General features: G+C 56.8%; 1 protein-coding gene across 2 annotated transcripts in view; it reads left to right on the top strand.

Annotated features, from left to right (window-relative positions):
- The first annotated feature begins 5409 nt into the window (after positions 1-5409).
- PEBP4 (phosphatidylethanolamine binding protein 4) overlaps positions 5410-27036 on the top strand; it is a 195981-nt gene continuing 174354 nt past the window's right edge. For both annotated transcript variants that reach the window (XM_004610199.2, XM_055144805.1), the window contains exons 1-3: positions 5410-5533; positions 5681-5817; positions 9283-9409. In XM_004610199.2, coding sequence (XP_004610256.1) covers positions 5687-5817; positions 9283-9409 — 258 coding nt within the window. In that variant the 5' untranslated portion in view covers positions 5410-5533; positions 5681-5686. The remainder of the gene's footprint in view (positions 5534-5680; positions 5818-9282; positions 9410-27036) is intronic.

Here is a 27036-nt window from a genome sequence, read left to right as displayed (position 1 = left end):
CTATTGGTACTCAGGTTGACACTCAACCCTGATGGTACAGCTCAGGCCCAGTGGTGCTGGGGGCCACCAGGGCCACCTCAGCAGTGCTCAGTGTGTGTGTGTGTGTGTGTGTGTGTGTGTCTGTGTGTGTGTAATATACAGTGTCAGAGACTGAACCCGGGGCCTCACACATGCAAGGCACACACCCCAGTCCTTTGAGCTATCTCCTAGTCCCCCATGACTGATTTCTTCCAGTTAGCACAGCTCCCCGCTTCCCACCTCGAGCCCAGGCTCTGTGGAGGGTGCCGGGTACCTAGTGGACAGAGGACGGAGTGAACAGTAAGGGCGCAACATGGAGCAAGACTCCTGGACTTGCCCAAAACTGCAGTTGCACCAGCCTCAAGGTGAGAAGGAGGAAGGAACTGAAGATATTGGTGAGAATAGCAGGAAAGTCTCTTTGGAACTGGGCCTCAAAGTGAAGGAAGTCAAACAGAGAGGCAGAAAGGAGAGTAGTTAAGGGATTCGAGTTCGGATTGAGAAGGGAGACTAGTGCAGAGGGAGTGTTTTCACAGGAAAGGAGAGACTGTTTTCCGAACGCTCCTAGGCCTGGGGTGCTTCTTATAGAAGACAGTGTTCGAGAAGCTGCCATAGGAAGAGAGACAGAGGGAGCATTGGAAAAGGACTTTTCCAAAAAGTTGGATATGGACTTCATCTGGGGTGGACACAGCAACCTCAAGGAGGGAAGGAAGGCCCCATGTCATCAGTGTAGGAAGACAGGGGCACCGGTTAGGATTGATTCTGAGGGAGCATGTCTCAAAGGGCTTAGATTTCAATAAGAGGATAGAGGAATTAGAGTTCAGACACTGTCAGGGGGTACGGGCTGTGCATCAGCCTTACCTCCCAGTCCTGAGATGCTGATGGGGGAGATACTGGCAGGCCCCACTTAAAAAAGACTGCAGGAAAGCAGCTTCCCAAAGGGACGCAGAGACTCTGGTTATAGGAGGAGGAGGAAGCTATTTGTGTAGAAAGTTAAGAATGAAGGGATTTCAATGAGAAAAGCAAACAGTGTTGAAACAACTGTATACATAAAAGAACACAATTGACCTTTACCTAACACTGCATGCAAAAACTCACTCACATGTTACGACTATGACATAAATGGGACAGCTAAGACAGTAGAACACGGGACAGTATTTGGGATATAATACCTAAGGCACTGTCACTGTCACTGTCATCCCATTGCTTATCGATTTGTTCGAGCGGGCATCAGTAACGTCTCTCATTGAGAGAATTATTGTTACTGTTTTTGGCATATCCAATATGCACGGGTAGCTTGCCAGGCTCTGCCGCACGGGCTCGATACTCTTGGTAGCTTGCCAGGCTCTCCGAGAGGGGCGGAGGAATTGAACTCGGGTCTGCCGTGTGAAAGGCGAATGCCCAACCGCTGTGCTATCGGCTGGAGCCTAAGGTACTGGCAGATGAAAAAAAAAAAGTTGAACTTCACCAAACTTAAATATTTTGTGCACCAAACTAAAGTACACTGTAATTTTTTTAAATAAAAGGGCCAAGAGGCCTAAACAATAGTCCAGTGGGTAAGTTGGGTAGGGTGCTTGCTTTGCATGCAGCAGACCAGGTTCAATCCCTAAGCACCCCGTATGATTCCTTTAGCCCTGCCAGGAGTGATTCCTGAGCACAGAGGCAGGAATAAGTCCTTAGCACAGACCCCTCCAAAAAAAAAATGAGTGAATGAAAAAGAGCATGGGGGAGTTTGGTCACTGCAATAGTTTGAATCCAGAAACCTAAGAGAAAGGTTTAGGAGGAAGAGAGAGCGTGAGAGGCTGTGTCTGGGTGGCTACTGGCAATGATGGGAGAGGGACACAGGCACAGTCTGGAGGATGCAGGGGCTCAGGAGTTCTGCAGCCCTCTAGAGGCTCCCCAAGATCAGAGAGGGAAGGGGTGCTCGGGTGTAGCCTGGTTTGAAGGTGCTGAGAGGTGATCTCAGCCAGGTGGCTGAACAAAGAGAAATGGGCTTCAAGAGAGAACACTGAAAGATCAAAACCTGTTTTGAGCTAAACACACTGATGACAGGGCAGGGACTGGTTCCCCCTGGCTTGTAATTGACCCTCTGATCTTGGATTCTGGTATGAAACCAAGTACTATGAATTCAAAAATACAGAGAACCACTGCATTCTGTCAGATCTCCCTGTACCAAAACAAGTCAGAGAAGGTTAGATAAATAAGCAAAAGGGATCCCGGGCCCAGGCCAACCTGAGTGGTTTGTTTCCCACTGACTGAGAGCGAGCTGGGAGCTCTTAAGAGGAAATAAGAACTAACAGAAATACAAGTAGCAAGTGTGTCAGGCCTTCAAGCAAGAATTCGGTAAGCACTGAGCACTCCGGGCCTGTGCTCGGAGCCCTGGCGCCGTCTGGGCACTGCCGCTAAGCAGCTTGCACGCTGCGTGTGCCGAGACCAAAAGACCATTATGTACAAGCGAGCGAGCCGTGGAGACTCTGAATAATTTCAGAATTATTTTGTATAATATTCCATTCATCCTTGGGTCTTGTTATCCCTCCCAATCTTTTGTGTATGTGTGTATGTATGGGGGGTGAGGGGGGTGGTTGCTGGGGAAGGGCTGCCCAGGAGACTCCCAAGGGATTCTCAGGAGACTCTGGGCTGCCTGAGCCCCGTTGTGCTTGGGATTCCCTGGGTTGTGCCGGCTAGTGATGTTCTGGGGTCCACATGGCACCTGGGATTGAGCCAGGCTGGGTCACCAGCAAGACACTTCCTTTAGGACCTATACTTACTGTCTCTGTGGCTTGGCCTCTAACCCTAGAAGATGTTCTTGAGCATTGGGTGTCTGACGCTGAACCAGGCCAGTTATGGACCGAGGGGGCAAGAGCAAACAACAGGCCCTCTGAGGACCCTTCGGAAGCTTATCAGGACCAAAGAGTCCTGTATATAATACCTAAGGCACTGGCAGATAAAAAAAAAAAAGTTGAACTTCACCAAACTTAAATATTTTGTCCACCAAACTAAAGTACACTGTCATTTTTTTAAATAAAAGGGCCAAGAGACCCAGAGAAGTGCCAACAGGCCTCTGAAAAGGTTCCTGAAGCATCTCAGACAACTTCCCGCATGAGGGCACTTCCCAGCAGCCTGTGTGAGCCACTATGCCCAGCCCGAGAGCAAGATGACTTTTGGGACATGAGTCCATCATCTCAGGTCCCTGAATACCGGAATAAGCCTGTTTTTCTCACACCATCTCTTGTCTCTTGAATATTGCCCTTCAAGCAGTGGACATTTGAACTTGGGATCCCTGTCCTACTTATGGCAGGGTCAGAGAGAAAGCCCAGTGGCCACGTAGATGCTTAGCAAGCCAGAGGCCCAGTGAGATCTCCTGCACCTCTGAAAGATGCCCCTGAGGACACACACACACGCTGCTGGGTGCGGCTTCCCAAACCAAAATTCCATCCACTGCCAACCCATCAGAACCATAGGGAAGGAGTAAAGAGCTCTGTGTAGATCAAGACTCTTAGGGCATTTATTCGGGTACTCAGGGAGCTGGGAAGGCGGTGGACTCACGCCCCAGTCACCAGTCTCTCATAGGCAACAGCACCAGTTGTGCACCAAAGCTGGGGGACCAGCTGGGGCTGCCTAGGGACCAGCTAAGCAGGGGGTGGTGGAGAGTCGAGAGGCGCGGCTAGAGAGGCAGGAAGAGCCGCAGCGTGGTGCATTGTGGGCCACGCGGAGGCTTCTGGGCTTTAGGAACCAGTGGCGTCTGAAGAGCATGTCGGGCCAGACTTGGGACCTAGAGTCCCAGGCCCTGGGTTCAAATCCCGCCCACTACCCTTATGACCTAGGTCCTGGTTCGCTACTGGCTCTGTGGCTCAGTCTCCCCTTCTGCCACGTGGGCAAATAAGACCCCGTTTCTGGGGGTTTCGGGAGAGGTCAGCGCCTGTGGGGGCTGGAGGATGGGAGGATGCTCTGTGACAGCTGCAGGGACCGATGGACCCCGGAGGCCCCAGGCAGCCGCTCTCTGCCGGAGCCCGCGCCCGTGACTGTGAAGACAAGACTCCCTCATCCTTGCACGGCCGCCCTGCAGGGATGCCCACGCCTTGTCGTGGGGAGGACGGGTGCATGCACTAGAATGCGTGGACATCACTAGCGAGCCCCGGGCACCCAAGTGCCACCTATAACACCCCGTGCCAGGATCTTGGGAGCAGGCAACAGGGTGTGTGTGTGGTGTGTGTGTGTGGTGTGTGGTGTGTGTGTGTGTGTGTGTGTGTGTGCGTGTGTGTGTGTGTGTGTGTGTGTGTGTGTGTGTGTGTGAAGTCTTCGGAATGAGCTGTCTGTGAGGGAGCTCTAGTCATACTTCGGGGAATCTTATTATTGAGAACCCATGTAATGCATAGCCCAGGAGAAGGGCGTTCTGCTCGAAATTGAGCCCTGGGGAGCAGAAATTCAGCAGGAAAAGCAAAGTGCAGAACATTTTGGTTCCTCTGAAAAGGTTGTTATGTGTGTTATAGCTCTGATCTCATCCCCGAGGCACACACCACTTCCCCAGATACACACACGCAGGGTGTTTGGATCATCTTCCTGGCATCTGAGAGGGAGCAGGGCAGAATCCAGGAGTCCTTGCCCGCCCCCCCCCCCACCACCTGCATACCCACTTTCCCTCTTGGCAAATTCAGAGAGCCGAGCACTTAGGACTTTTGTGACCAGAATGATAGTACCGCAGGTAGGGCTCTTGCCTTGTGTGCAGCAGACCTGGGTTCGATCCCCCACACCCCATATGGGCATTCTGTTAGAAGTTGAGTCTTTCCAGGAGCAATACCTGGTCACCTCCAGGTGGTGTGGCTCCAAAACAGTAAATAAATAACGAGTGGGCGACCGCCAACATGCCCCCTGCTGGCTCCTGCTCTCCTCAGAGCCCCTCATGCTCCCTCTGGCAGCTGTGTCCCCAAGGCAGACAGGCAGGCCAGGTGGCCCTAGGTTCAGGGCTGGTGCAGGACCTCTTCCCACACTGCTCTGCGTTCTGCTGCCTTCTCCAGAGACTATTATTTTGGGAGCGTGCTGAGCTCAGCACTCTGCAAGGTGCCGGTGACCTGACCCTACCCTGTCCTCAGCTGACCTCAGGGAGCGGAGCGGGTGGCCTGCTCCCACACAGGGTCTCCGAATCCAGCACAACCACCAGACTTGCCACCTGGGTGGTAGATGGACAGGGAGACAAGCCGGATCACGTTCTCACAGAAGCTGAGCTTGGGGGCCACCAGGCTCCCTGGGGCCAAAGGAGGCAGCTGGCTCTCAGCCACACGGCCTCACACAGGGCGGGTGCCGGGGCAGGGTGGGAGCTGTGCCAGCGGCTTATGTAAGCACTTACGCTTTGCAGGCTGTTCTGTGGCCTGGCAGCCGGGCGCGAGTGACCACAAAGTCCTGCCCCCAGAGGAGGGGCCTCCGCCAGGCTGGCAAATGGCAGAGATCCAGGGCCTCCCCGGAACCAGTGTCCGGCCGGTGCCTTTCCTGCAAAGTCTGGCAACTGCTGCCTCCCTCTTAGGTATCTACCTGAGGTCTTTAGTTCCCCCCAGGGTGGGCCTGGCACGGGGTGAGGGGGCCTGGTGTGGGGCAGCCCTGGTGTGGGGCGGGCCCTGGTGTTCTGTGCCCCGCAAAGACCCCACAGCTCTGAAAGCTCCTTTTGTTGCAGGTGCTCATGGGCTGGACAGTGAGGCTGGCCGCGGTGGCCCTGTCTTGGGGTCTCATGCTGGTGGCCACTACAGACACGGACGAAGATGACTCGTGTGTGTACGAGGCCCTGTCCGACAGCGATGCTGTCATCTGCAAGTAAGGCGGGGGGCTGCGGGCCCAGAGAGCCAGCCTGTGAGTGGAGAGCGAGTGGGTGTTTGGGGGAGGGGGGCTCCCAGGATGCAGAAGTACATCTGAGCCCCCATTTGTGGGTATGTGGGGGTCCGCCTCCATGGAAGACGGCATCCCCTCCAGAGGGGGTTCTCCTGGGGTCCGTGCCCCCCCGCCTCGGGGCTCCTGGCATACGGGGACTCTACCGGAACCCAAGAGAGACCACCCTCCTGGATATTCTCCACCCGCCCCAACTGGGCAGTGTTAAGAAAATGGACAGTGGGAGAGTGGCCGGGAGCATGAGGAAACCCTCCCCGTTTAGGAGGGGGTTCATTCTGCTGGAACTAGATCCAAGAGCGGGGCAGAAAGAGGCTGCAGGTGCGTGGCCCCGGGGCCTCATTTTGTCTTGGTTCTCGGCTCTCCCTCGGGGCGTGCCGGCCTCTCCTTACTGTCTCTGCCGGTGGAGCGGCTGTGCTCGCCCTGGTTGTCGGGGCAGCCGCCACGCCCCCTGCCAGCCAGTGCCCAGCCCGCTGGCATCTCCCCCAGAGGTGGGAGGGTGAGTCCAGCCTCATCTTACAGGCGTGCAGGGGTGAGTCCTTGCTCTCAATCTGCCTGCAGGGATGAGTGCCTGCTTTGCCCCCTACAAAGTTGGCGAGTGGAGTTGAAAGACGATGTTCGCTCCTCTCAGCACATGGCATTAAACAGTCTGGTTCATGAGTGGGTCTGTGTGGGAGCAAGGCGGGGCCGAACCTTGCTGAGACGCTCCGCTGAGCGGAGTCTTCTTGAGCGTAGTGTGGGCAGGCGCCAGAGGCCCAAGGCGGGGCCGGCCCACAGGTTGGCCCGTATTCTCATAAGGTGGCGCGTGGAGAAAATGACCCTTCATGTGGGGTCATGGCAGGTGGCCGCTGGGGGTCCCACAGGCCTGGACTCTGCCCTAGTACCACACCTGCCCACCCGCCCACCTGCCCGCCAGCCCGCCCCGGAAGCTCCTGGACCCCCACTGGAAGTCAGTCAGTGCTTTAGGCGCTTTGATTCATTTCTGTGGTGGACCGGCTGGTCGGTGCTACATCTCCTGTGGTTCCCTCAGGCCAAGAACCCCAGAGATGGCGTAACCTGCCCCCGGGCTACAGAGTGGGCATCTCCCTGGTCTGACACTCACACTGCCCCCTCAGTGTCCCTCACTGCCCCCTCCCAACCTCGTCTATTGCTCACCCGCTTCGGGGCCTGCCAGGTCCAGAGAAACTGCATCTCTCCTGGGGATTCAGCGTCCCCCAGAGCCCACAGGCGTGACTCGATCATCACAGTGTTGCACGTCGTGTGGGTGACCCCGTTGAGATCTGCCAGATCAGCGCCTCTGGGTTGAGGAAAACACAGACATGCTGAGGCTCCCCTCACACCACAGCCCCACAGCCCCACAGTGCTCGAGCCGGCACCGCTCGGCAGCGGGGTGCCTTTGCCCGGTGCAGGTGACCCCGAGCCCCAGGATCTGCCTCACGAAGCCCGCCCCCTCATGCTAAAAGGCTGAGCCCCAAGAAAGGCCCGCCTCTCTCCGACCCCACCCGCGCCCTTCCCCTTTTGCGGTTGAGCAAGTTCCGCCTCCCACGTGGCTCTGCAGGCATTGGGCTAAGCGCGAAGCCCCTCGCTGTGGAGGGCAAGGTTCCCCCACGCCCCACCATGCCCTCGGCGTCGTACCCACTGCCAGCAAGGCAGCCTCGTGTCCCAGGTCCTTTGCGCTTTCCTCACTCGGGGGCAGCTGGGCCTGGGGAGCCCTTCCCAGATCCAAGCCTCGCTCGTGCCCGTTCCTCTGAGCACCTCAGCGGGCTCGGTCCCCCAGTCCCTGAAGCCAAACTCTCAACCAGCCTGTGGTCTCATCTGCAGGCGCCACGGCTCAGGGGGTGCCACTCTGCCTCCAGCCCACTCACTGACCCTGGTCCCCGGCCAGCAGCGCCAGGACTGACTGGAGAGGGGCAGCAGCCGAGGCTGGCCGTCCACGGCCGTCTCAGCACGCCCACGGGGGCCCCCTGATCTCTGTTTGAAGCCGGTCCCCAGGCCAGTGCCCCATGTCAGGGCCCCCACTGTTCCCCAAGAGGAGGCTTCCGGTCCTCACTTCAGAGGAAATACCGTGGTGGTGGGGGGCTGGAGCAATAGCACAGCGGGGAGGGCATTTGCCTTGCACACGGCCAACCCGGGTTCAGGTTCGATTACCAGCATCCCATGTGGTCCCCTGAGCACCGCCAGGAGTGATTCCTGAGTGCAGAGCCAGGAGTAACCCCTGTGCATCGCCAGGTGTGACCCAAAAAGGAAAAAAATAAAAAAATGAAGCATTGAGTCTGCAAAGCTGAGACAAGGGCTCTGGGAGTAAATACCCCCCAGGAAGCCGACCCTGGTTGTTGTTAAACTGCCTAGGGTGAAACTGATTTTGTTGGACATTGTTTCACTTATAAGTAGCAGCTTCCAAGAATCTATCCATTTAAATGTGGACTGGCTGCCTTTAGCTGGAAAGTTCTCCCCCCCCCGTGATTAGTTTCTACTCATCCTTTATCGCTCAGCACCTGCTTTGCTTTTCTCCATTATTCTTACTCTAACCTCTTGTATCACTGTCACTGTCATCCCGTTGCTCATCGATTTGCTCGAGCAGGCACCAGTAACGTCTCCATTGTGAGACTTTTTGTTACTGTTTTTGGCATATTGAATACGCCTCGGGTAGCTTGCCAGGCTCTGCCCTGCGAGCGAGATACTCTTGGTAGCTTGCCGGGCTCTCCAAGAGGGGTGGAGGAATCGAACCCGGGTTGGCCACGTGCAAGGCAAACGCCCTACCCGCTGTGCTATCACTTCAGCCCTAATCTCTTTTATGTTCTCATAATCACAACGTTACTCTATAACACTAACAATTCACACATCTATGAGATGATTCAGATTTTGTCTAAGATGATGAGACATGAGCTCAGATGTCTCTGAAATTGAAGTGACTCTTGAAAGCTCGGTGAATGGAGGTGGAGTCTAGGGCTGGGCAGGGCATGGCCCAGAGATGGCTATTTGGGGGACAGAGAGCAGCCCAGGGCTGTGACGAGCTATAGGTGGGGGCGTCAACACCCAACCCGACCGACTAAAGACACCGACCACATCCACCTCAGGAAGTGGATTTTCTTTCCGAAGCAGAGCCTGGTGAGACCACACCTTCTGGCCCTGGGGTCTGTGACAGACACGGATCCCTCCCCGGGCCTCTCACACCTCTCACACCAGTGACACTGTCCATCTTCCCATCTGCAGGAGGGGAAACCGAGGCACATAGCCCTTAGCTAACTCTCAGGCTGCCCCAGGCCACACACTAGCACAGGTCTGGGCCTCAGCCCCACTGGGCTTCGCATCTTTCCCGTGCCCGACCACGTGAACCCGGGTCTCCCCGCCCCCCCCAACACTCCGCCCTGGCCTGACTGCCCCCTCTCCCCACAGGGGCCTCTCGGTTGTGTACCCGGAGCTGGGGAACATTGGCTGCATGTTCGTGCCTGACTGCAACAACTACAGACAGAAGATCACCCAGTGGCCGCAGCCAATGGTCAGTTTCTCGAAGGCTGTGGAGGTGAGTGAGGCGCCGGGCCTGCAGGGGCCGTGGGGACCTCGGGTTCCTCCATGCTTGCTTATTTGGTGACCTGTAGCGCGTCTGGTGGCAGCAGATGGCGGTTGCCATCCGCACGTGCCTTCCGAGGGAAGCTTGTGAATTGGAGGAGGTCAGTTGGGTGGGAGGGCTAGTGGCAGGGGCTCTGCCTGCATCCGGCAGCCCCATTTCCAGAGCCGGGCTCTGCTCTCAGTGCAGGGACCTGCGGACATGTGTCTCAGGCTGGGCAGGGGCTGGGGAAATCCTTTTTCCAGGTGCTCGGCAACAGGGCTTCCAGAATGATCTGAATTTGGGAGTTGCTCATGGAGGGTACGTGGGGGAAGGAGGTAGCTACTTCTCAGGGAGGCGTCTCATGGTCCCCGCATCTGAACTCTCCATCATCACAAAGGGAGACGCTCAGAAGTGTGCCCAAAGTTGTCTAAAGAACCAAAGCATTGGAGATTCGGAATGACACAGAGGTCTTCCTCTTCTGGACATAGTTCGTGCCGCCTTGGCCTGGCTGCCTCCCCTGCTTTGGGGGTGCGAGCACCTTGGGAAGGCTCCCAGGGACCACATTGTGGGATGCTGGCCCAGGGCTGTGCCCACCACTTTTTCCTTGACTCCTCCCCCCCACCCCCCTTCCAAGGCAGCGGGCAGACCTGTTGGTCTCGTAGAGGAGCACAGTCTGGTTGGGACTCTGAGGGTTCCAGGCCTCAGCCTTGGGGTTGGGGGCGTGGAGACTGAGCGTCCTGATGAGGATGTCCCAAGCATGCACGCGCTGTGTGCAGGCCCAAGGGCTGCCCGCTGGCCTTTCCCGGCCTCTCGGGCCAGCCTGGGGGCTGGGGGCTCTATTCCTCTACGGGAAGTAGGTAAATGTGGGATCCGCACAGACTGCTCGGAGGCGCAGGACTCGAGTTTTCCTTCCTAAACTAGTCTTGCTGTTGTGGGAGTCTTGACTCATGAGGCTGAGTGTGTGCACCTGAGGTGGGCTGCACCTGGGGGCTCTGGAGAGCGAGGAAGAGAAGGCCCACGCTCCGCCCTGTTCCCCAGTGCCTGCACAGCCCTCCTGGGAGACGCCCCCTCCATGGACAGTGGGAGTGGGGAGCAGGGACTGGAGGCTCCTGTAATGCTTGTGATGGATGGGGTGGGGGTGGTGGGGGGAGGAGGGTGCAGGGGGATCTGGTGGCAGTGGCACAGAAGCAGGGCAGCCCAGTCCTGCTGCCCCTCGGGACAGGACCCTGGAGTTTACTGTTAATGCTGTTGTCCCGGGACTTGGCTGTTAACTGTTAATGCTGTTTTCACAGGCCATCCATGGCTCCAACGGGTTCTTCGCGAGGGCTCCGCTCCGCCTGGTGTTCTGTAAATGACCACTAGATGGCGATGCAGGCTTCCCTGACCCGCGCTGGCTGGCTTTGCTGTTGATTCCCCTTAGCTGAGGGTGTTTGTCCCGTGCGTGGACACAACACAGAGACGCCCTCTCCAGAGCTGGGCTTTCCCGTTGTTGAATGTCCCCTCCTGTCTCATCCCAGAGGTGTGTAGGGGACTGGCCTGTGCCCTGAAGTACTGTGAAGGGTCCAGCAGTGGCTAGCAAAGCCACGGAGGGTGGTGATTTCATGAGGGGCTTCGTCAAAGTGGCAAAAAAAGAGAGAGAAAAGCGGGGAGTCTCCGACTGCACAGCTGGAGTTTGTGGGAACAGCTGTGCGGTCATCTGAGCACCGTGCACCCAGTCCCACCTGCTATTCAACTGTCATGTCCCCAAATACTCTGTCAGAGACTTTAGTATTTTTTTTAATATAGTATTCACGACAAGTAGCTAAAGCCAGTCAGAAATGTTTATATGCCCCCAGAGAGGGAATGAATTACTGATTCACAAACTGAAACCTCTAGGGACAGCTTCAGGTCTGGTGAGAGCCAGGTGCTCAAGCCACTTTACCAGAACCTCCTCCTGCCTGACCCTTTTCCCTACACGTAACCCCATGCTGGTTCTGGTTATGAATTCTCTCCTTGTGGTGGCAAAGCTGACCTCATCAACTTTGGGTTATCTATAACTGCTTAGTAGGAATTTATTTTACTTTCAGACTATAATGTCGCAGCCTTAACTGGCGTATGAAACGCAAGAGGAGTACATTGATGCTTTCCAGACACCCAAAGCCTAGCTTTTGTTCTACTTGGATCACATGCCTTTCTCTTAACCAAACAGCAATCCTGAGTAGCCCCCACGTAGTGTTCAAGGGCCAAGAGCAGAGGGGGGTGATTCTCCCCCAAAGGCATATCAAGGAAGGTCATGTGTACCAGAGGAGGCAAAGATGTTGGGCAGGAAAAAGGGGTTCCCAAGGAAGAAAGTGACTGGACCAGGGTCAGAGCCAGTAGGGGCAGGGCCACGTCTGCTGGTCTCTGAGGCCGAGACGCAGGACAAAAAAGCTGATAGACTTTGGCAACAGATCTTGGGGAGGTGCTGTGGTGCTGCACAGTTGGGGAAGCCGGAGGGAGGGTAGCTTTCCTGGGCCAGGAAACACAACTGCAGCTGGGTAAGATGGTGGGGAGAGGTGGCAGGGGCAGGGGTGGGGCGGATGAGATGGTAGCACCTTTGGGGAGGAAGGAGGGAATCCCTCGAGAGAGGGCGACTAGTGGAGGTGGGAGAACCGGGTCACTGCTGAGAAGAGGGAGAAGAAACTTGCTCCAGGCCCGGGGCCTGATGGACAAGGCAAGAGATGGGCCGCTGACTTTGGGGGGACCAGTGCCTTGCTCTAAGCATATGCCGGCACCTGGAGGGAGGGTGCAGGGGGCATGTGCTGACCCTCCTCTTACCTGCCCCTTCTCACAGTCGCACGCAGCACTCTGTCACACTTGCCACCCTGTCCAGATGCTGACTCCTCCCAGAAGCCTTCCAGGACGGCCTCACCTCACTCTCCGTCTGGTCTCTCCTTTCTCTGAGCATTTTTGTTTTGTTTTTGACTTGGGGGCCACACCCAGTGGTGCTCAGGGACTGTTCTTTACTTGGTGCTCGGGAGTCATTCCTGGATGTGCTCAGGGGACCCGATGTAGTGCAGGGAGGTTGAAGCCAGGCCTCCTTCGAGCAAAACACGCGCTCCAGGCCCCTGAGCCCCAGCCCTCCTTCCAAACCCAGAGCTGCTGTCTCTCTGGCTTATTTAGATCTCCCAATGCCGCAACCATTTCTACTTCAGGGAAGCAAACTGTGTGCTGTGTCTCTCTGAAGCATAAGTCACACCCACAGCCTCTGTCCACAGATCCTGTATTGACTGACTGGGGGACTGGGTGGTGACCAAAGAGATAGATGGCTGACTGGATGATTGGATGGATGGATGGATGGATGGATGGATGGATGGATGGATGGATGGATGGATGGATAATGGATGGATGGATGGGTAGATGGATGGATGATGGATGGATAGATAAAAGGATGGATGGATGGGTGATAGACAGATGGACAGATGGATGGGAGGATGGGTGGATGATGGGTGGGTGGATGGATGGATGATGGATGGATGGATGGATGGATGAAAGGATGGATAAAAGGATGGATGGATGGGTGATGGACAAATGGACAGATGGATGGAAGGATGGGTAGATGATGGGTGGATGGATGGATGGGTGAGGATGATGAGCCGAGTGGGCCCCTCCCACCTCGTCTTTCCACCCTCATTGGTGTTAGCTGTGGTGGGCAGTGGGAAACAGGGAGAGAAAAAGAAGCCAGGTGGGTTCCTGAGAAGGCAGAGTAATGCAAGAGAGTGAGGGTGGTCCCATGCCAGCAGTCTCTGGGAGGGAGAAATGTTGAAAGAACAGGCAGTGTTCTCCCTGGCGCTTTGACAAACATCGAGAGGCAAACATCTTTAAAAGCATCCTGTTCTCGAGCCAATAAAAACTGAAAGACCCTTGAGAGGCTTCTTGACTGGGGCTTGAATTTAACCAGCTGGAATCCTTTTAAAGGGAAGAAATTGCCTGTAAGTGGGGAATGTGCATGGCTTTCGCATTTACGGGAAGAACAAAAGGTTCCTTCTTTCCTGCTGGCCTTCGGGTTTCCAATCTGCTGGCCCTGAAAGCAGGCGCCCTTGACTGCCCCCGGCCAGGCAGGCCCCGGGCTGCTCCTGGGGACCCGCCCCTCACCCGCGTTAGCTTGGTGGAGAAGCAGACCAGGAGCCCCATGTACATCCAGGCGGGAGGCCTCTGACCCAGGCCCTGAGTGACGCTGGTCCCTCAGCTCCCTGCCGGCCTGTCCTCAGGCACAAAGTGAGTTGGCGAGGCAGGACCTGGGTGTGAGGGCAGGTGCCCCAGACCAGCGCAGAGGGCTGGAGAGCGGGTGCCGGCCGAGGCAGGTGGGTTTCCTAGAGACAGACATCACTTCTTCCAGCCGAGGCTGCTCTGGGGGGGCGTGTGTGTGAGGCAGAGTGACGCCAGTGACCAGAGACTCTGGGTTTGTAGTGAAGAGGGGCGCTGAACGGCAGGCACAGGTCTGGGGTCACAGGAGGGGATGCCCAGTGCCCAGACGGGGCCTGTGTAGGGCCGAAGCTGCTGACGGGTCGTTCTCTTCCCGGGGCAGAGCTTCTGCCAAAGCCTTCCTCCCCGCAGGGCTGCCCTGAGGAGGGGCGCGGGAGGCCAAGAGCAGCCGGCTTTCTCACCGTGGCGTCAGAGATGTTGGCTGAAAAGCAGCTTTTCTCTTAAAACATTTTTTTAACTGAATCACTGTAAGATAAACCCTTACAAAGCTGTTCATGATGAGGTTTCAGTCATACAGTGTTCCAACACACATCCCTCCACCAGGGTGTGTTCACCAGCCAGTGTCCCCAGCTTCCCTCCCATCACCCCACCCCACCCTCAGCCTGCCTCTATGGCAGGCGCTTTTCTCCTCCCTCTCTCCCTCCCTCTCTTTCTCTCTCTCTCTCTCTCTCTCTCTCTCTCTCTCTCTCTCTCTCTCTCTCTCTCTCTCTCCCTTCTTTTTGTGTTTTGCCATATTGAAATATTGATACTGAAAGGTTATCATGAATGTCCCTTTACCTACCTTTAGCCCTCAGATCTTGCCCAGCTATCATTGTCATACTGGTCCCTTCTCTATCTTACCTACCCTCTGCCCCCCATACACTCATGTTTAATTCCAACCACTGACTAGTCCTCCTAGCCCCTGTTTTCCCTGGCTGTGGATATTACTCAGAATCAAAATAATATAGTATTTCCCTCTAAGGTTGGTTGCCTCATAATTTGATTCCCATCAAATGCGGTGCGGTACTCTTGGAATATGGGTAGGGTATGTCCTATGAGGTGTCTCTTTCTCGGTTGTGAGTCCCAGGAAAGTGTTTACTCATGTGTGAGGCTCAGCCCGAGCGTGTAGAGAACAGCCATGAGCATGGGGCCCATTGAGTACTGGAAGTTTTCAGCTGCCGGGGCTGGGTCCCTTGGGGTCGGGAGGACCCTCACCCACCCCCCTCTGGGGTGCTCTGAGTGAAACAGCCTGGAGCGGGGTCTGGCAGCATGGTTGTATACATATTTAATATACCAGAAATGAAAGCAGTCACTTTGTGTTGGTCCCTCTCCTTCTAATTCATTTCACTCAGCATGATACTCCCCATGTCCATCCATTTATGAGCAAATTTCATGACTTCATCTTTCCTAACAGCTGCGTAGTATTCCATTGTGTAGATATACCACAGTCTCTTTTATCCATTCGTCTGTCCTCGGGCACTCAGGTTGCTTCCAGATTCTGGCTATTGTGAATAAGTGGTGGAGCTTTTCATACAAGTTTCTCAACACCCCTTCTCACCACAACAGGAGGGCAGAGCAGGGATGATCCCCACACGTGCCCGAGGCCCCAGGTGTTCTTCCAGGAGCAGGAAGAGCCAGTATAGCATGAGGACTTCCTGCCTCCTGGCCCTGCTCTCCCTGACGTCCTTCTGCTTCTGGGATGCACACGGGTCCCTGGACACTCTCATCTTGGCACACCGTCCCCCGGCTGCCCCCCACCTGCCATCCCTGTCTGCCCCCAGTCAGTGGTGTTGCCCTGTCTGCCCCCCATCACTGGGGCTCCCCTGTCTGCCCCCCCCACCAGTGGGGCTCCCCTATCTGCGCCCCCCTGTCAGTGGGGCTCCCCTGTTTGCCCCTCCGCCTGACAGTTTTGGGAACTGGATACCCATGACCAGCAGTGCACAGCAATAAGAATGCCCATCATCGCCCTTGGTTTGGGGACTCCATCCATGGAGCTGGGGGCGCCATAGAGAGCAGGGGACGGAGGCCACAGGTGGTGTCTCTGGGGCAGTGTCCTGCCTCTCGCAGCTCCTTCTGCATGCCTCTTGGTCTCGATCGTCGCCAGTCCGCTGCCCCCCGCGCACCGCCTGCCTCTCTGCTCGGGGAGCTACAGCACCGTGGGGAGGGCGCGTGCCCCCTCGGGAGACCTCGTATGCTAGCCGGGTTCCTGGCACCCGCCTGACTCCTCCGAGCTCAGGGTGCCTGCCGGGGAATGAGCATCTGCCGAGAGCATCCTGGCCAGGGCTGGGGAAACAGGTTCCAGATGCTTCCAGATCAAATGCTGTTTCTTTGAAAGAGACTGTGTGGGCTGCTCCGCCGAGGGCACAGATGGGGCCTGAAAGGGGACTCCGCCGGCTTCCCATCCTGCTTAGGGAAGGAAAAAAAAAAAGGTCATTGGCAGGCGTGGGGCGAGGGTGGGGGCGGGGGGCTCCTGGCGTGCCGGGGAGCTGCCTGCACGGTCTGTGGGGAGTGTGAGCAGAGGCTGCTCTCGGCGTTTTAAATAGCTGCCCGGCCTTTGGGGGAGCCATTTGGAGGGACGAACACGAGGACGTGCATGGTGCCGGGCCCTGGCGTTGGGTCTGGCGGGAGGTTCTCCCGAAGAGAGGCCCAGGCATGACCCCCGGGCCCCTGCCGTCCCTCACGGTTGGCCAGGCCTCCGGAGTCGGGCGAGGGGCGTGGAGGAGAGGGCCAGGGAAGCCGCGGTGGCCAGAGCCCAGCCGAGGCGTGCGCCGCCCTCTGCCTGCTGACCGGGGCGGTGACCCGAGACTGGAGCGGCTGGCTGGGGCAGCCTGGACTGGGTCTCTCGGACCCTGGTCTCGGTGAGGCTGCAGAGCGGCACTGCCACCTGTCCTGCCAACGAGGACTCCAGCGTGTGCCAAGGGCGTCACCGCTTGCTCTCTGGTAGATGCTATTTTTTTTTTTATCACAGTTCCAAGCTCCCCGGGAGAGGGAGCAGAGATTTCTGTCCACCCCGGGACCCTCACCGTGGCCTCCCCCGACATCGGCACCCCCGAACGGTCCACTTAACTGCCGGGCTGCGTGACCTGCCACAGGCCCCCAGTGTCCCCATTGTCCCCAGTCTGCCTGGGTCCCGTGTGGGCAGGGCAGAGGCGTGCTGGCCTGCCTGCGCCTGGCCACTGCCCTCTGGAGGTCCTGTGGCCATCAGACCCTCAGTTTTGCAGGGCACGCCCTCCCCTCCCCGCCCCTGGCCCCTACTCCGGCTCTTGCTGCCTTGGCTCTTCCCAGAATGCCCCGGGGCTGGGAGACCATCCCGAGCTTGCACTCGGGCCCCACTGCACCCCTTCCTTTCCAGCCACCGTGGCTACACCAGGGACCAGTCGTTCTGTGCTGTCCCCCTTGGAGGGTGGTCTCACCCAATGCCGGGGTCCAGGAGTCACCCCCTCCCTGCAGCACCCCTGGGAGAGCCCCCTCCATGGACAGCGGGGTGGAGGCTACTGTGGTGTCTGCGATGGTTGGGGATGCAGGCAGGGGGTGTTGGGCAGAGGGGGCGGGGCTGGTGGCCGTGGCTCAGGGGCAGGGCAACCCAGCCCTTTAGGAGGAGGAAACTGCTGCCCCTCGGGACAGACAGGACAGCTGCTTTAGCAGGTGGGCGAGTCCTCTGTGGAGGGACTCCACGCTGGCTTGGCCCCCTGAGCCCAGCAAGGCGGCAGGGATGCTGCCCGCCTCGGGGCCCGGGGCCAGCAGAACCTGGGCACACTGGTGTGTTGAGGGTGAGGACATGTGACCCCTGGCTCCTCAAGCCCCGCCCTCCCCTGCCATTCTTGCCGTCGGCTCTAAGGGGACGTCATGGCCACGTGGCCGTGGATGGGCACCATGCCCAGTGCTTCGGGAATGTGTTGCTCTGGCCCTGGGGCCTCCTTGCAGCCGAGGGCAGTTTGGCCGCCTTCCTTTCACAGAGGGATGCCAACACTCCCGGGAAGCAGAGCGAGGATTTGCACCCAGTGCTGGGGGGCGAGGGGGGGCTGCACGTGTGTCCCTCCCCGCCCTCCCACCCCCGGGTGTCACGAGCCGTGGTGCCCTCGGCAAGGGCTGCCTGCAGCACTGCCCCGAAGGCCTTGGCGCACCCAGCTGCCAGCCGCTGTGCAGCCCGGGGGCAGAGCCAGGGGGGTCTGTGTCTTCCTCTGGTTCAAGTGCCCTAGCTGAGGGGAGCTGGGAACGGACGGGGTCGTCCTGCCCAAATGGGCACAGCAGGGTCCCTCCCGTTCTTGCCCACCGCGGGCCTACACTGCTGACCCATAGCAGAGACTGACCATCGGGGGCTCTAGTTCCCTCCAGGAAGGCAGAGGGACCAGGGGGAGGCGGCCAGGCCCTGCTGTGGGCAGCCCGGGCGCCTCCCGTGCTCCTGGGGCTGCAGTTGGAGGTTCTGACACCAGAGGGAGACAAGCGACCATCCTCCCTCCCAGGGCCAGCCCAGTGTGGTGAGAGCACCGCGGTCCGGACCACCAGGCCGGGAAGGCATTGCCCAGGAGGCGGGCCGTGGAGAGCTACCCAGAGAGGGCGGGAGCGGGGAGAGGCCGTGCGGGCGCCCTGCTCCAGCCCTCCACAAGCTGTCGCCGGGAAAGGGACGTTCACTATTAAAAATTCAGTGTCTCCATGCTGGAATGCCGGGAGGGTCACTCACGCAGGATTTGCCCCCCTGCGGCCAGGCCCTGGGTCAGGGCAGTGCCCGGCCAAACCGCTTGTGCCTAAAAGGCCCCTCGTGTCTACTTGGCACCAAAAAGACTTTCAGAACTGCGCTGGGGTCGCTCCGCCCGTGTGCCCGCCCCGCAGGTCTTCTCGGCACGAGCCCAAGGCCGCCCTTGGGTGAGACTCGGGTGGAATGAACCATTTGGCTTGATGCCAGCGCTCCAGGCCGCAGGGGAAAGCACGAAGCCGCTGACCCCGGTCCAGCCCAGACCTTGTCAGGTGCCCTGACTCTGCTGCCATCCTGTCCCCTGATCCCCTCTTCCTCTGGACACACCATTCTGTACCGACTTCCGGGACCCTCTCTTGGGGCTCTTCCTCCTGACCCCACACTCCCGAGCTGGGTGCTCCTTCCCTTCCCAAAGCCCCCCGCCGCCCCAACCGTCTCTTCATGAGCTTAGTGTTTGCTCTTGGTCGCTTCCATTTCACCCAGGTGCCAACTGGGAATGTCACCCAAATTACCATCCTATTGGCGTGGCCAGTGGGGTCTCTGGGAGACTTCTTGAGGCCAACACAACTAGTCCCAAAGCCGATCTCCAGCTCCCCTCAACTCTCCCCGCTCCGCAGCCCACAGTGGGGCCCCCCACCTTGTCCCCAGCTGTGAGTGAGTGAGCTGGCGTCTTTGGCCGTGATGTTCTTTCCTCTGCCAAGCTCCCAGACACCATCCTGGCTTTTCTTTCAAAAGTCAGGGTCGCTCTCGCCCCTCCCCTGCCTTCACCCAGCTGAGTGCTGGCGCCCCCTCTGTGATCTTCACCCCCAGTGGCATGGCGTGTTCTCAGCACCATCCAGGTCAGTAAAATTCCTCTCCGGCCGCCTGGCCTCGGCACCCTGAGCCCCAACTCTCCCTCTTACACACCCGCCCGTGGGCCCTGGGTGAAGATGGCAGGCACTGGCTCCCGCAGAGCCTCTCTGGAGCAGCTTTCAGGAGCGTGCTGGTGGGATGGCAATACTCTGGGCAGGTATCGAGTGCCGCCATTGGCTGCCAGTGCATTCGCGAGCACTTGGGGAGGGGGCATTTAGGAATTGGAGGTGAGAGTCTGGAGATGGGGACTGTTTGGGCTGTTTGCTCCCTGGAGGCCAGATGCAGAGCTCTGCAGAGCATAGACACTGGCTGTGACGATGGTCATCGTCACAGACAGGGCTGGCTTCATAGCCAGGGGAGTCGGGGCGAGAGACATTAGTACATTTGCCTTGCACGCAGCCAACCCAGCTTCAGTCCCCGGCATCCCATATAGTCACCCAGCACCAACAGGAGTAATGCCTGAGTGCAGATCCCGGAGTAACCCCTGAGCACCGCCAGATGTGACCCCCAAATCCAAAAAGTGAAGTGGGGAGCAGTCTTGGCTAAAGGTTGGGGGTGTTGGGTTGAGAGTGGGCCTTGGATGGGGCACAGGGAGGTGTGGGGTCACCCTGCCCAGAATCCCAAGCACCGTCCCGGGGTCCTTGCGGGCTGTCAGGCCTGGAGTCACATCTCTGGGGAGCTGTACTCAGCATCTTCCCGTCCCTCTGCCGCTCTCTGTGGAAGGCCTGGCACTTGGCGAAGCGCCGTGCCAACGCCTGCACCCCTGCTCCTTCCGCTCACGGGCCAGGGGTGGCTCATTTCAGCCTGGAGCCCAGGCGGGGCCCTGGAGCTGCCGCCGGCTCTCCCTGCATCTGGCGCTCCCAGCCACCGCAGACGGGAAACACAGCCACGTGCGCCGTACCTCTGCAGCGTGTAATCGTGGAACAGCTATTTCCTGCTCCCCGTTCATTTCTTCCTTCCACTGGCACAGGCCCAGGGCCCTCGGAAGGTGCCTTGGAAGCTGAGCTCTCCTGGCAGGCAGGAGCGCGGGCTGGTCATCCCTGCATCTCCCTGGCAACCGCGCGTGACCCGGCCCTCGCCTCCCCCTCAGGGCTTCTGGAGGCGCACGCCTGCCCCCTCTCCTTGGAGTCATCCTTGAGTCAGAGCGGCCAGTGGGAAAGTGTGACCACGGCTCTCCCAGCAGGACAGGCACACAGCCCACTGTGACCTCGTCTCAGGGCCGAGGGAGGAGTCGGCCTGGACATGAAGATCAAGGGCAAAGCGAGCGCCGGGAAAGAAGGATGGGCGTGCTTTGTCACAATATTTGAAATTTGGACACTTCAGAAAGAAGCCATAAGCAAAATAAAAAATCCACCAACAAACTGAGAGAACATCAGTGCCACAAATATGGTAAAAGATAGTCATATTTGTGGTGTGGCAAAGGGCAACTACCTTTCACCATATTTGTGGTAAATGCGTAAAGAACTCACTTATCAGTGAGGAATAGGTGGACACCCGTAGGAAAATAGGGCAACAGAAATTAGCAGGTGACTCTAAATAGAAGGAAATTTGTTGATATAGGGGTAGGAAGCCCAATTCCACTTACAATTAAAAAAAAGTTTTTTTTACTAGAAATTGAGCTTCCATATGACCCCGCAATATCACTTCTGGGAGTATATCCCGAGGATGCAAACGCAGCACTGTCCACAATAGCCAAAATCTGGAAACAACCCAAGTGCCCTAGAACAGATGACTGGTTAAAGAAACTTTGGTACATCTACACAGTGGAATACTATGCAGCTGTTATGAGAGATAAAGTAATAAAATTTGCTTATAAATGGATAGACATGGAGAGTATCCTGCTAAGTCCGAAAGAGAGGGACAGACATAGAAGAAGGACTGCACTCATTTGTGGAGTATAAAGTAACATCACATGAGGCTGATACCTAAGGACAGTAGATCCCAAGGCCAGGAGGATTTCCCCATAGCTGGAAGCGTGCTTCATGAACGGAGGGGAGAAGGCAGATGGAATAGAGAAGGGATTACTAAGAAAATGATGGCTGGAGGAATCAGTCGGGATGGGAAATGTGTTCCGAAAGTAGATAATGGACCAAACATGATGACCTCTCAGTGTCTGTGTTGCAAGCCATAATTCCCCAAAGTAGAGAGAGATTATGGGGAATATTGTCTGCCATGGAGGCAGGGGGAGGGTGGGAAAGGGGGGGATATACCGGGGATATTGGTGGTGGGGAATGTGCACTGGTGGAGGGATGGGTGTTTAATCATTGTGTGATTGTAACCCAAACATGAAAGCTTGTAACTATCTCGTGGTTATTTAATAAAATTTAAAAAAGAAATAAATAAAACATTTTTTTTTACCATATATACACAGTAAAAAAACAACACCAAAACAACTGGTTAAAGGGACTGGATCGATAATACAGCAGGTAGGGCATTTGCCTTGCACACAGCTGACCCGGGTTAAATCCCCGGCATCCCATATGGTCCCTCAAGCACTGTCAGAAGTAATTCCTGAATGCAGAGCTAGGAGTAACCCCTGAACATCAATGGGTGTGACTCAAAAAGCAAAAACAAATACGTAAATGAAAATTTAAATCGAAAAAAATTTTAAAGAACTGGTATAGACTTTCTTTAAAACCAACCAACCTTGAAATGTATTTGTTGTAAGACGCCTAACCATTGCAGATGGAAGGACATGTATTGCTTCAGTCTTTCCAGGGGGCATTTTATAAAGGGTCTCAAACGATCTGCATTGCTCGTTGCGTTTGGACAGTAACTTCGGTTGTGTGAGTTTACTCCAGTCTGAGTCCTTAATCAGAGGCAGGCACACGAGTTCATGTTAGAGGATAATCAATGTAGAATTGTCTAAATAGTGGGAGAAAAATAGAAAAACCAGCCAAATGGCTCAACAAAAGCTTGGTGCAATAGAAAGTGCTCGATCCAATTGAGGCGCCGCCAGGTAGCCATTAAAATCCTCTTCTCAAGGAGTATCTACGGTGATTGTAAAATCTTCTACTTAGAGTTTGAAGTGAAAAGGAAAGGAAAAGGATGAAGCAGTAATTTCACTACGGTCCCCAATTTTCAAAAACTGCATCTTTGTAAGCGTGTGAGGAACCCACCCCACCGTGGAGCGCCTCCCAGTGCTGACACTGGCCGGCTCGACGGCTGGGCTTCGGGGTGATTTTTATTTTCTCCTTTACACTTCTCTGTAATTTCCATATGTTCCCCCGACGATCCTGTATTCCTTTAATAATAAGGGGGGGGAATGCTATTTGGAGAGGGAAGAAAGAGTGAACGCTCAGAGGAAAAGGCTTCAGCTCCCCAAATGGTCCAAGTGCTGGTTGCTGTGGAAACTGAAACTTTGAATCGCCCAACTTTTTTGTGAATTACTTCCCTGCTCTGCGGGGTGGGTGCGGGCGCTGGCTCTGACATCATCGGGCGTGGGCTTGTGTCCGCCTTGGGCAAGGGCCATCAGCAGGCCGGGGCTCTCCCTCCGGCTCCCTCGCCCCTTCCTGTGCAGTGGGCCCTGGCCGCCCTGGGGCACGCAGCCACCAGCCCGGGAGCCAGGAAGCCCCCACCCCACTACTTCTTTCCAGCCCCCTCCCCGCCCCCACCCCGGTGCCACCCTGGAGCTCTCCTGACCTCCTTAGTCTCCTGCCCCACCCCAGCCCGGCTGCAGAGAGAAGGTCCTGGTCAGTGTGTCACGCCGGGTGGAGGGAACTCATTTTCCTGAGGGGACAGCCCACCTGGGAGAATCTAGATGAAGTTCACCGCCCCCCTCACCACACACACACACACACACACACACACACACACACACACACACACACACACACACACACACACACGGCTTTCTTGCCCACCGGGAGAGCAAAGCTGCACTGAGGGGGAGTCAAGGATGCAATCAGGGCGGCCTTGGGGGAGCCAGGGGCGGGGCCACGCACTGCACAGGCACGTTCACGAGAGGCTCTGGGAATGTGAATGTCTCGCTGCCATTTGTGAATCCTACTCCGCGCTCCGGGGTGTGGAGAGCGGGTTGATTTATAGATCGAGGCAGCCACAAGTTGGAATTTTAAAAAGCAATGTGTCCTTTGAGCAGGAGCCCGGGCTGGGGGCTCTGCAGGCTGTCGCTTTGTCCCAGGGACCAGATGGAACTTGTTTTTCTGTTCACTTGGGGGTTTAACCCTTCATTCGCTCCCTCCCCGGCAGCCCAGCCCCCCCACCCCCCCACAGCTCCGGGAATCACGCTCTGGGGTGAGCCGTGGGTCGTGAGAGAGAATCCTCCCGCGGGAGCCGCGAGCTTCTCGGGAAACCGGCTTCCTCTCCCACCCCTGCCCTTGCTGGATGGTGTTTGTTTGAGGTAGCACACACGGCCACGTGCCAGGCACTATTCTAAGTGCTTTGGAAATATGAATCACTTACTCTCCTGCACCGTAGCTCCCGTCTCACGGATGAGTCAGCGGAGGCTCAGGTAGGCTGAGTAACCTGCCCAGGGATCCGGCTGGTGCTGCTGGAGTCAGGGCTCTGAGCCCCGCGCGCTGGCTGCCCCTCAGATGGCCGGGAGAGGGACTCGGGGAATCAGCAGCCCGGAGCTGTGCCGGGGAGATTCCTCCGAGTATGCCGGGTGAGCACAGTGCCAGGGAGGCGGCTCGAGTCACGCATGTCTGGGCCTGGACAGGTCCTGCCAGCCCCAGAGTCTCCATCGGCCAGTTGTGCAGCACCCCTCCTCAGAAGGTCCACCTGATGTGCCAAGAGCGGTCAGGCTCAGGCTCACCTCCACCCCACCCCCAGCACGTGGACTCCAAGCTGCCCGCGGGCATCCAGAGCCCCCTCCCTCGGCCCCCGCCCCACCCCATTTAGAATTTCTGGGAAAACCACGTGCCATAGACATTTCAAGCAGGGGGCCTAAAGTCTAGGCTTTAGTAAACTCTCTTGCCTGTTGATGGAGCAGAACCCACCGTGTTCTTTGAACCCTTAAGACACTGTCATCCCGTTGCTCATCGATTTGTTCGAGCGGGCACCAGTAACGTCTCTCATTGAGAGACTTATTGTTACTATTTTTGGCATATCCAATACGCACGGGTAGCTTGCCGGGCTCTCCGAGAGGGGCAGAGGAATTGAACTCGGGTCGGCCGCGTGAAAGGCGAACCCCCAACCGCTGTGCTATTGCTCCAGCCCCCTTAAGATACATCAGAACTTTATTACTTTCCCCAACCCAAGGAGCTATTCTTTACCTCAGTGAAGTCAGCAGCCTCCTTCTGTCCTGCCGAGGCAGGAGCTGTATAGAGACCTGCACTGGTCTGCCAGGCCCGGGGCTGGGGGGCGGTGGGGAAAGAAATGAGACTGGAGTTGAGTGCCCAGGACCTGCCGCCCCCACACCCATTGAAGTGGCGCAATGCCCCCTTGATCGTCGCTGGGGATCGAGTGAGCCCAGGGAAGCTGCCTCATGGTGTGAGGTCACAGCAGGAGACTGGGGCCTTGGGGTGGTCTGTTAAGGAGAGGACGCGGAGTTGGAAGCTCTGGGATGAAAATGGCAGCGTGATGATACTGTTATCCCGATGGGGCCTTGCGTGGTAAAACTTGTATGCGGGATAATGGAAGTTTGCTCATTTGCGTACTCAAACTTGTCATGTGGCTGTAATGGTAGTCGCCCTAAGCCCGGTCACGGATAGCCCTGCCGCTGAAACGGGCACAAATGGGTGTCTGTGAGATACGTTGGGTCTCTGCAAGTGCAGCGGTGCACTTGCTAAAAAGGGGCCCCTCAAGAGCTACTGAGTTATGTTCGAATGCTCTGATGCAGGCACTGGGTCCCTCTTCCTGCAGGCCCAGCCCAGCCCTGAAGGGGGCGCTGCTCCACGTTACCTCCCACCTGGGGCAGGAAGCCAGACTCTGGAGATTCTCCCTGGCTCTGTGGTGATTACTCCTGTCGCACTTGTCACCCCAAATACGCATACGCGGCGTCTTCCATACCAGTGGCCACCAGGGATCCTGCGGTACACGTTCCCACAAACGACCCAGACTTAAGTCTCCAGCTCTGCAGCTGTCGAACTCAGTCTCACACGATCTCCCGACTGAGAGGTCAGGTACCAGCACCCCAAAGTCCTCTTTGACTAGGCTACAAAATTTGGCGGGTGGGGTCCTTCAGGCTGGGTCATTTGAAGGAACAACGCCCGGCATTTGGGAAAATAGTTTAATCTCACTAGCAGTTTACCACCAACTGCAAAGGGAAACCCGTGCAGAGGGCAGGGGTGTGTGGTTTGCTTAAGGGGCGTCCATGTCCCACCTGGGCACACCACCCCAACATCTGCAGGCTTTCATGGAGATTTCTTTCATGAAGGTATTTTATTATATCTATGTATCTGTATGTATGTATGTATTTGCCTCTTGGTTTGGGGGATTATACCCAGCCGTGCCAAGGGCTTAATTCAATTCCTTAATTCTTGACTCTGTGCTCAGGGATCTCTCCTGCTGGGCTTAGGGGACTATACAGGGTGCCAGGAATCAAACCTGGGTCGACCGCATGCAAGGTAAGCACCCTGCCCCTGTGCTATCGGTCCTCCTCCCCTAAGGAGGTATCGTCTAAAGGCACGGGTGACCAGATTGGTTGTCACTGCTGATTAACTCAGTCTCCAGTTTCTCGCTCCTCCCTGAGTCTTGGAGTGGACCTGAGTGGCCGCATCCTGCAGCTGCTTAGGGGTCCCCCGCCACAGTCTCCGCATAGAGACAATCCCATCACCCACGGCTTGGGACTTGCCCACCAGGAAGCAGAGCCAGAGCCCAATCTTGAATCGTACTCACACTGGGCCGGGGAGAGCAGTGTGGGATGCAGACCCATGGGTGAGGGGTGAGGTGCTGGAACGATGGGGGCGGGGAGCAGAATACTCAGGGTGCAACTGGGGAGTGCTTCCTGTGTGTTCCCTCAAAGAAGGTAGCTTTTCGGGGGGGCAGTTCCAAGTGATTATTTTTTCTGCAGAGGGGTCAATGGGCCAAGTAAGCTTGGGAACGCTAGCGGAGAGAGGAGAGAGGGGGGTGCAATGTTGTGTTGGGGACTTCAGCTCCGTGAAGGCAGGCTGGGTGCAGAGGGGCCACTCTGTCTCCAGGGGCCACAAGCTGCAGGTGACCAGGACACGAGTCCTACAGGACAAGGAGAGCAACTGGGCTGCTTACAGCCTACAGCAGGGACTGTACCTGCACCCGGCAGCGGCTGGTCAGTCCTGGTCCATTTGGGGTGGTGACGTGCAGGCAGCTCTCTCAGCAGGGAACAGTCCAGAGCCTGTTCCTTCTCCCCACGCCAGCTCCCCTTCCGCTGCCTCTGAGTGGGCCTGGGAAGGGAGCCCGAGCTTCGGTGTCCATCTCCACGTTTTGCAGATGGGAGACGCACTGCACCTCAGGACAGGTGTTGGGAAGAGCCAGCAGCCCGAGGACCAGCTGTCCCACCCAACGCAGACCTTCATTTTCTGGAGCCAGGTCTGCCAGGGGAAGAGAGGTTTTATTTTTATTTTCCTGAGGACGGCAGGATGTTTTTTTAGACTGCTCAGAAGTGATGTCTGTAAGGGACCAAAGGAATATGTGGGGTTATTTGCTTCTACACAAAACCGCCCAACACTGCTAAATTTACTTAAAAATTTATTTTCCCCCTGTCATCTGTCACTTCTTGCTACTGTCAAAGATGATTACTATCCTTCTGTCCCTTCTAATCTGTGGCAGGGTGGGGAAGCTGATAACCCAATTATTTCTCTTTTTCTGTTACCACTTTATTTAAACACCATGCTTTACAAAGTTGCTCGTGATGATTTGTTACAGGCGTTCAATATTCCCACCCCAATCCCACCACCACCGTCACCTTCCCTCC

Source organism: Sorex araneus, chromosome 7 (assembly GCF_027595985.1).
Source record: "Sorex araneus isolate mSorAra2 chromosome 7, mSorAra2.pri, whole genome shotgun sequence".
Lineage (NCBI taxonomy): Eukaryota > Metazoa > Chordata > Mammalia > Eulipotyphla > Soricidae > Sorex > Sorex araneus.
Note: the sequence above shows the minus strand (reverse complement) of the source record. Positions and strands in the feature narration are given on the sequence as shown.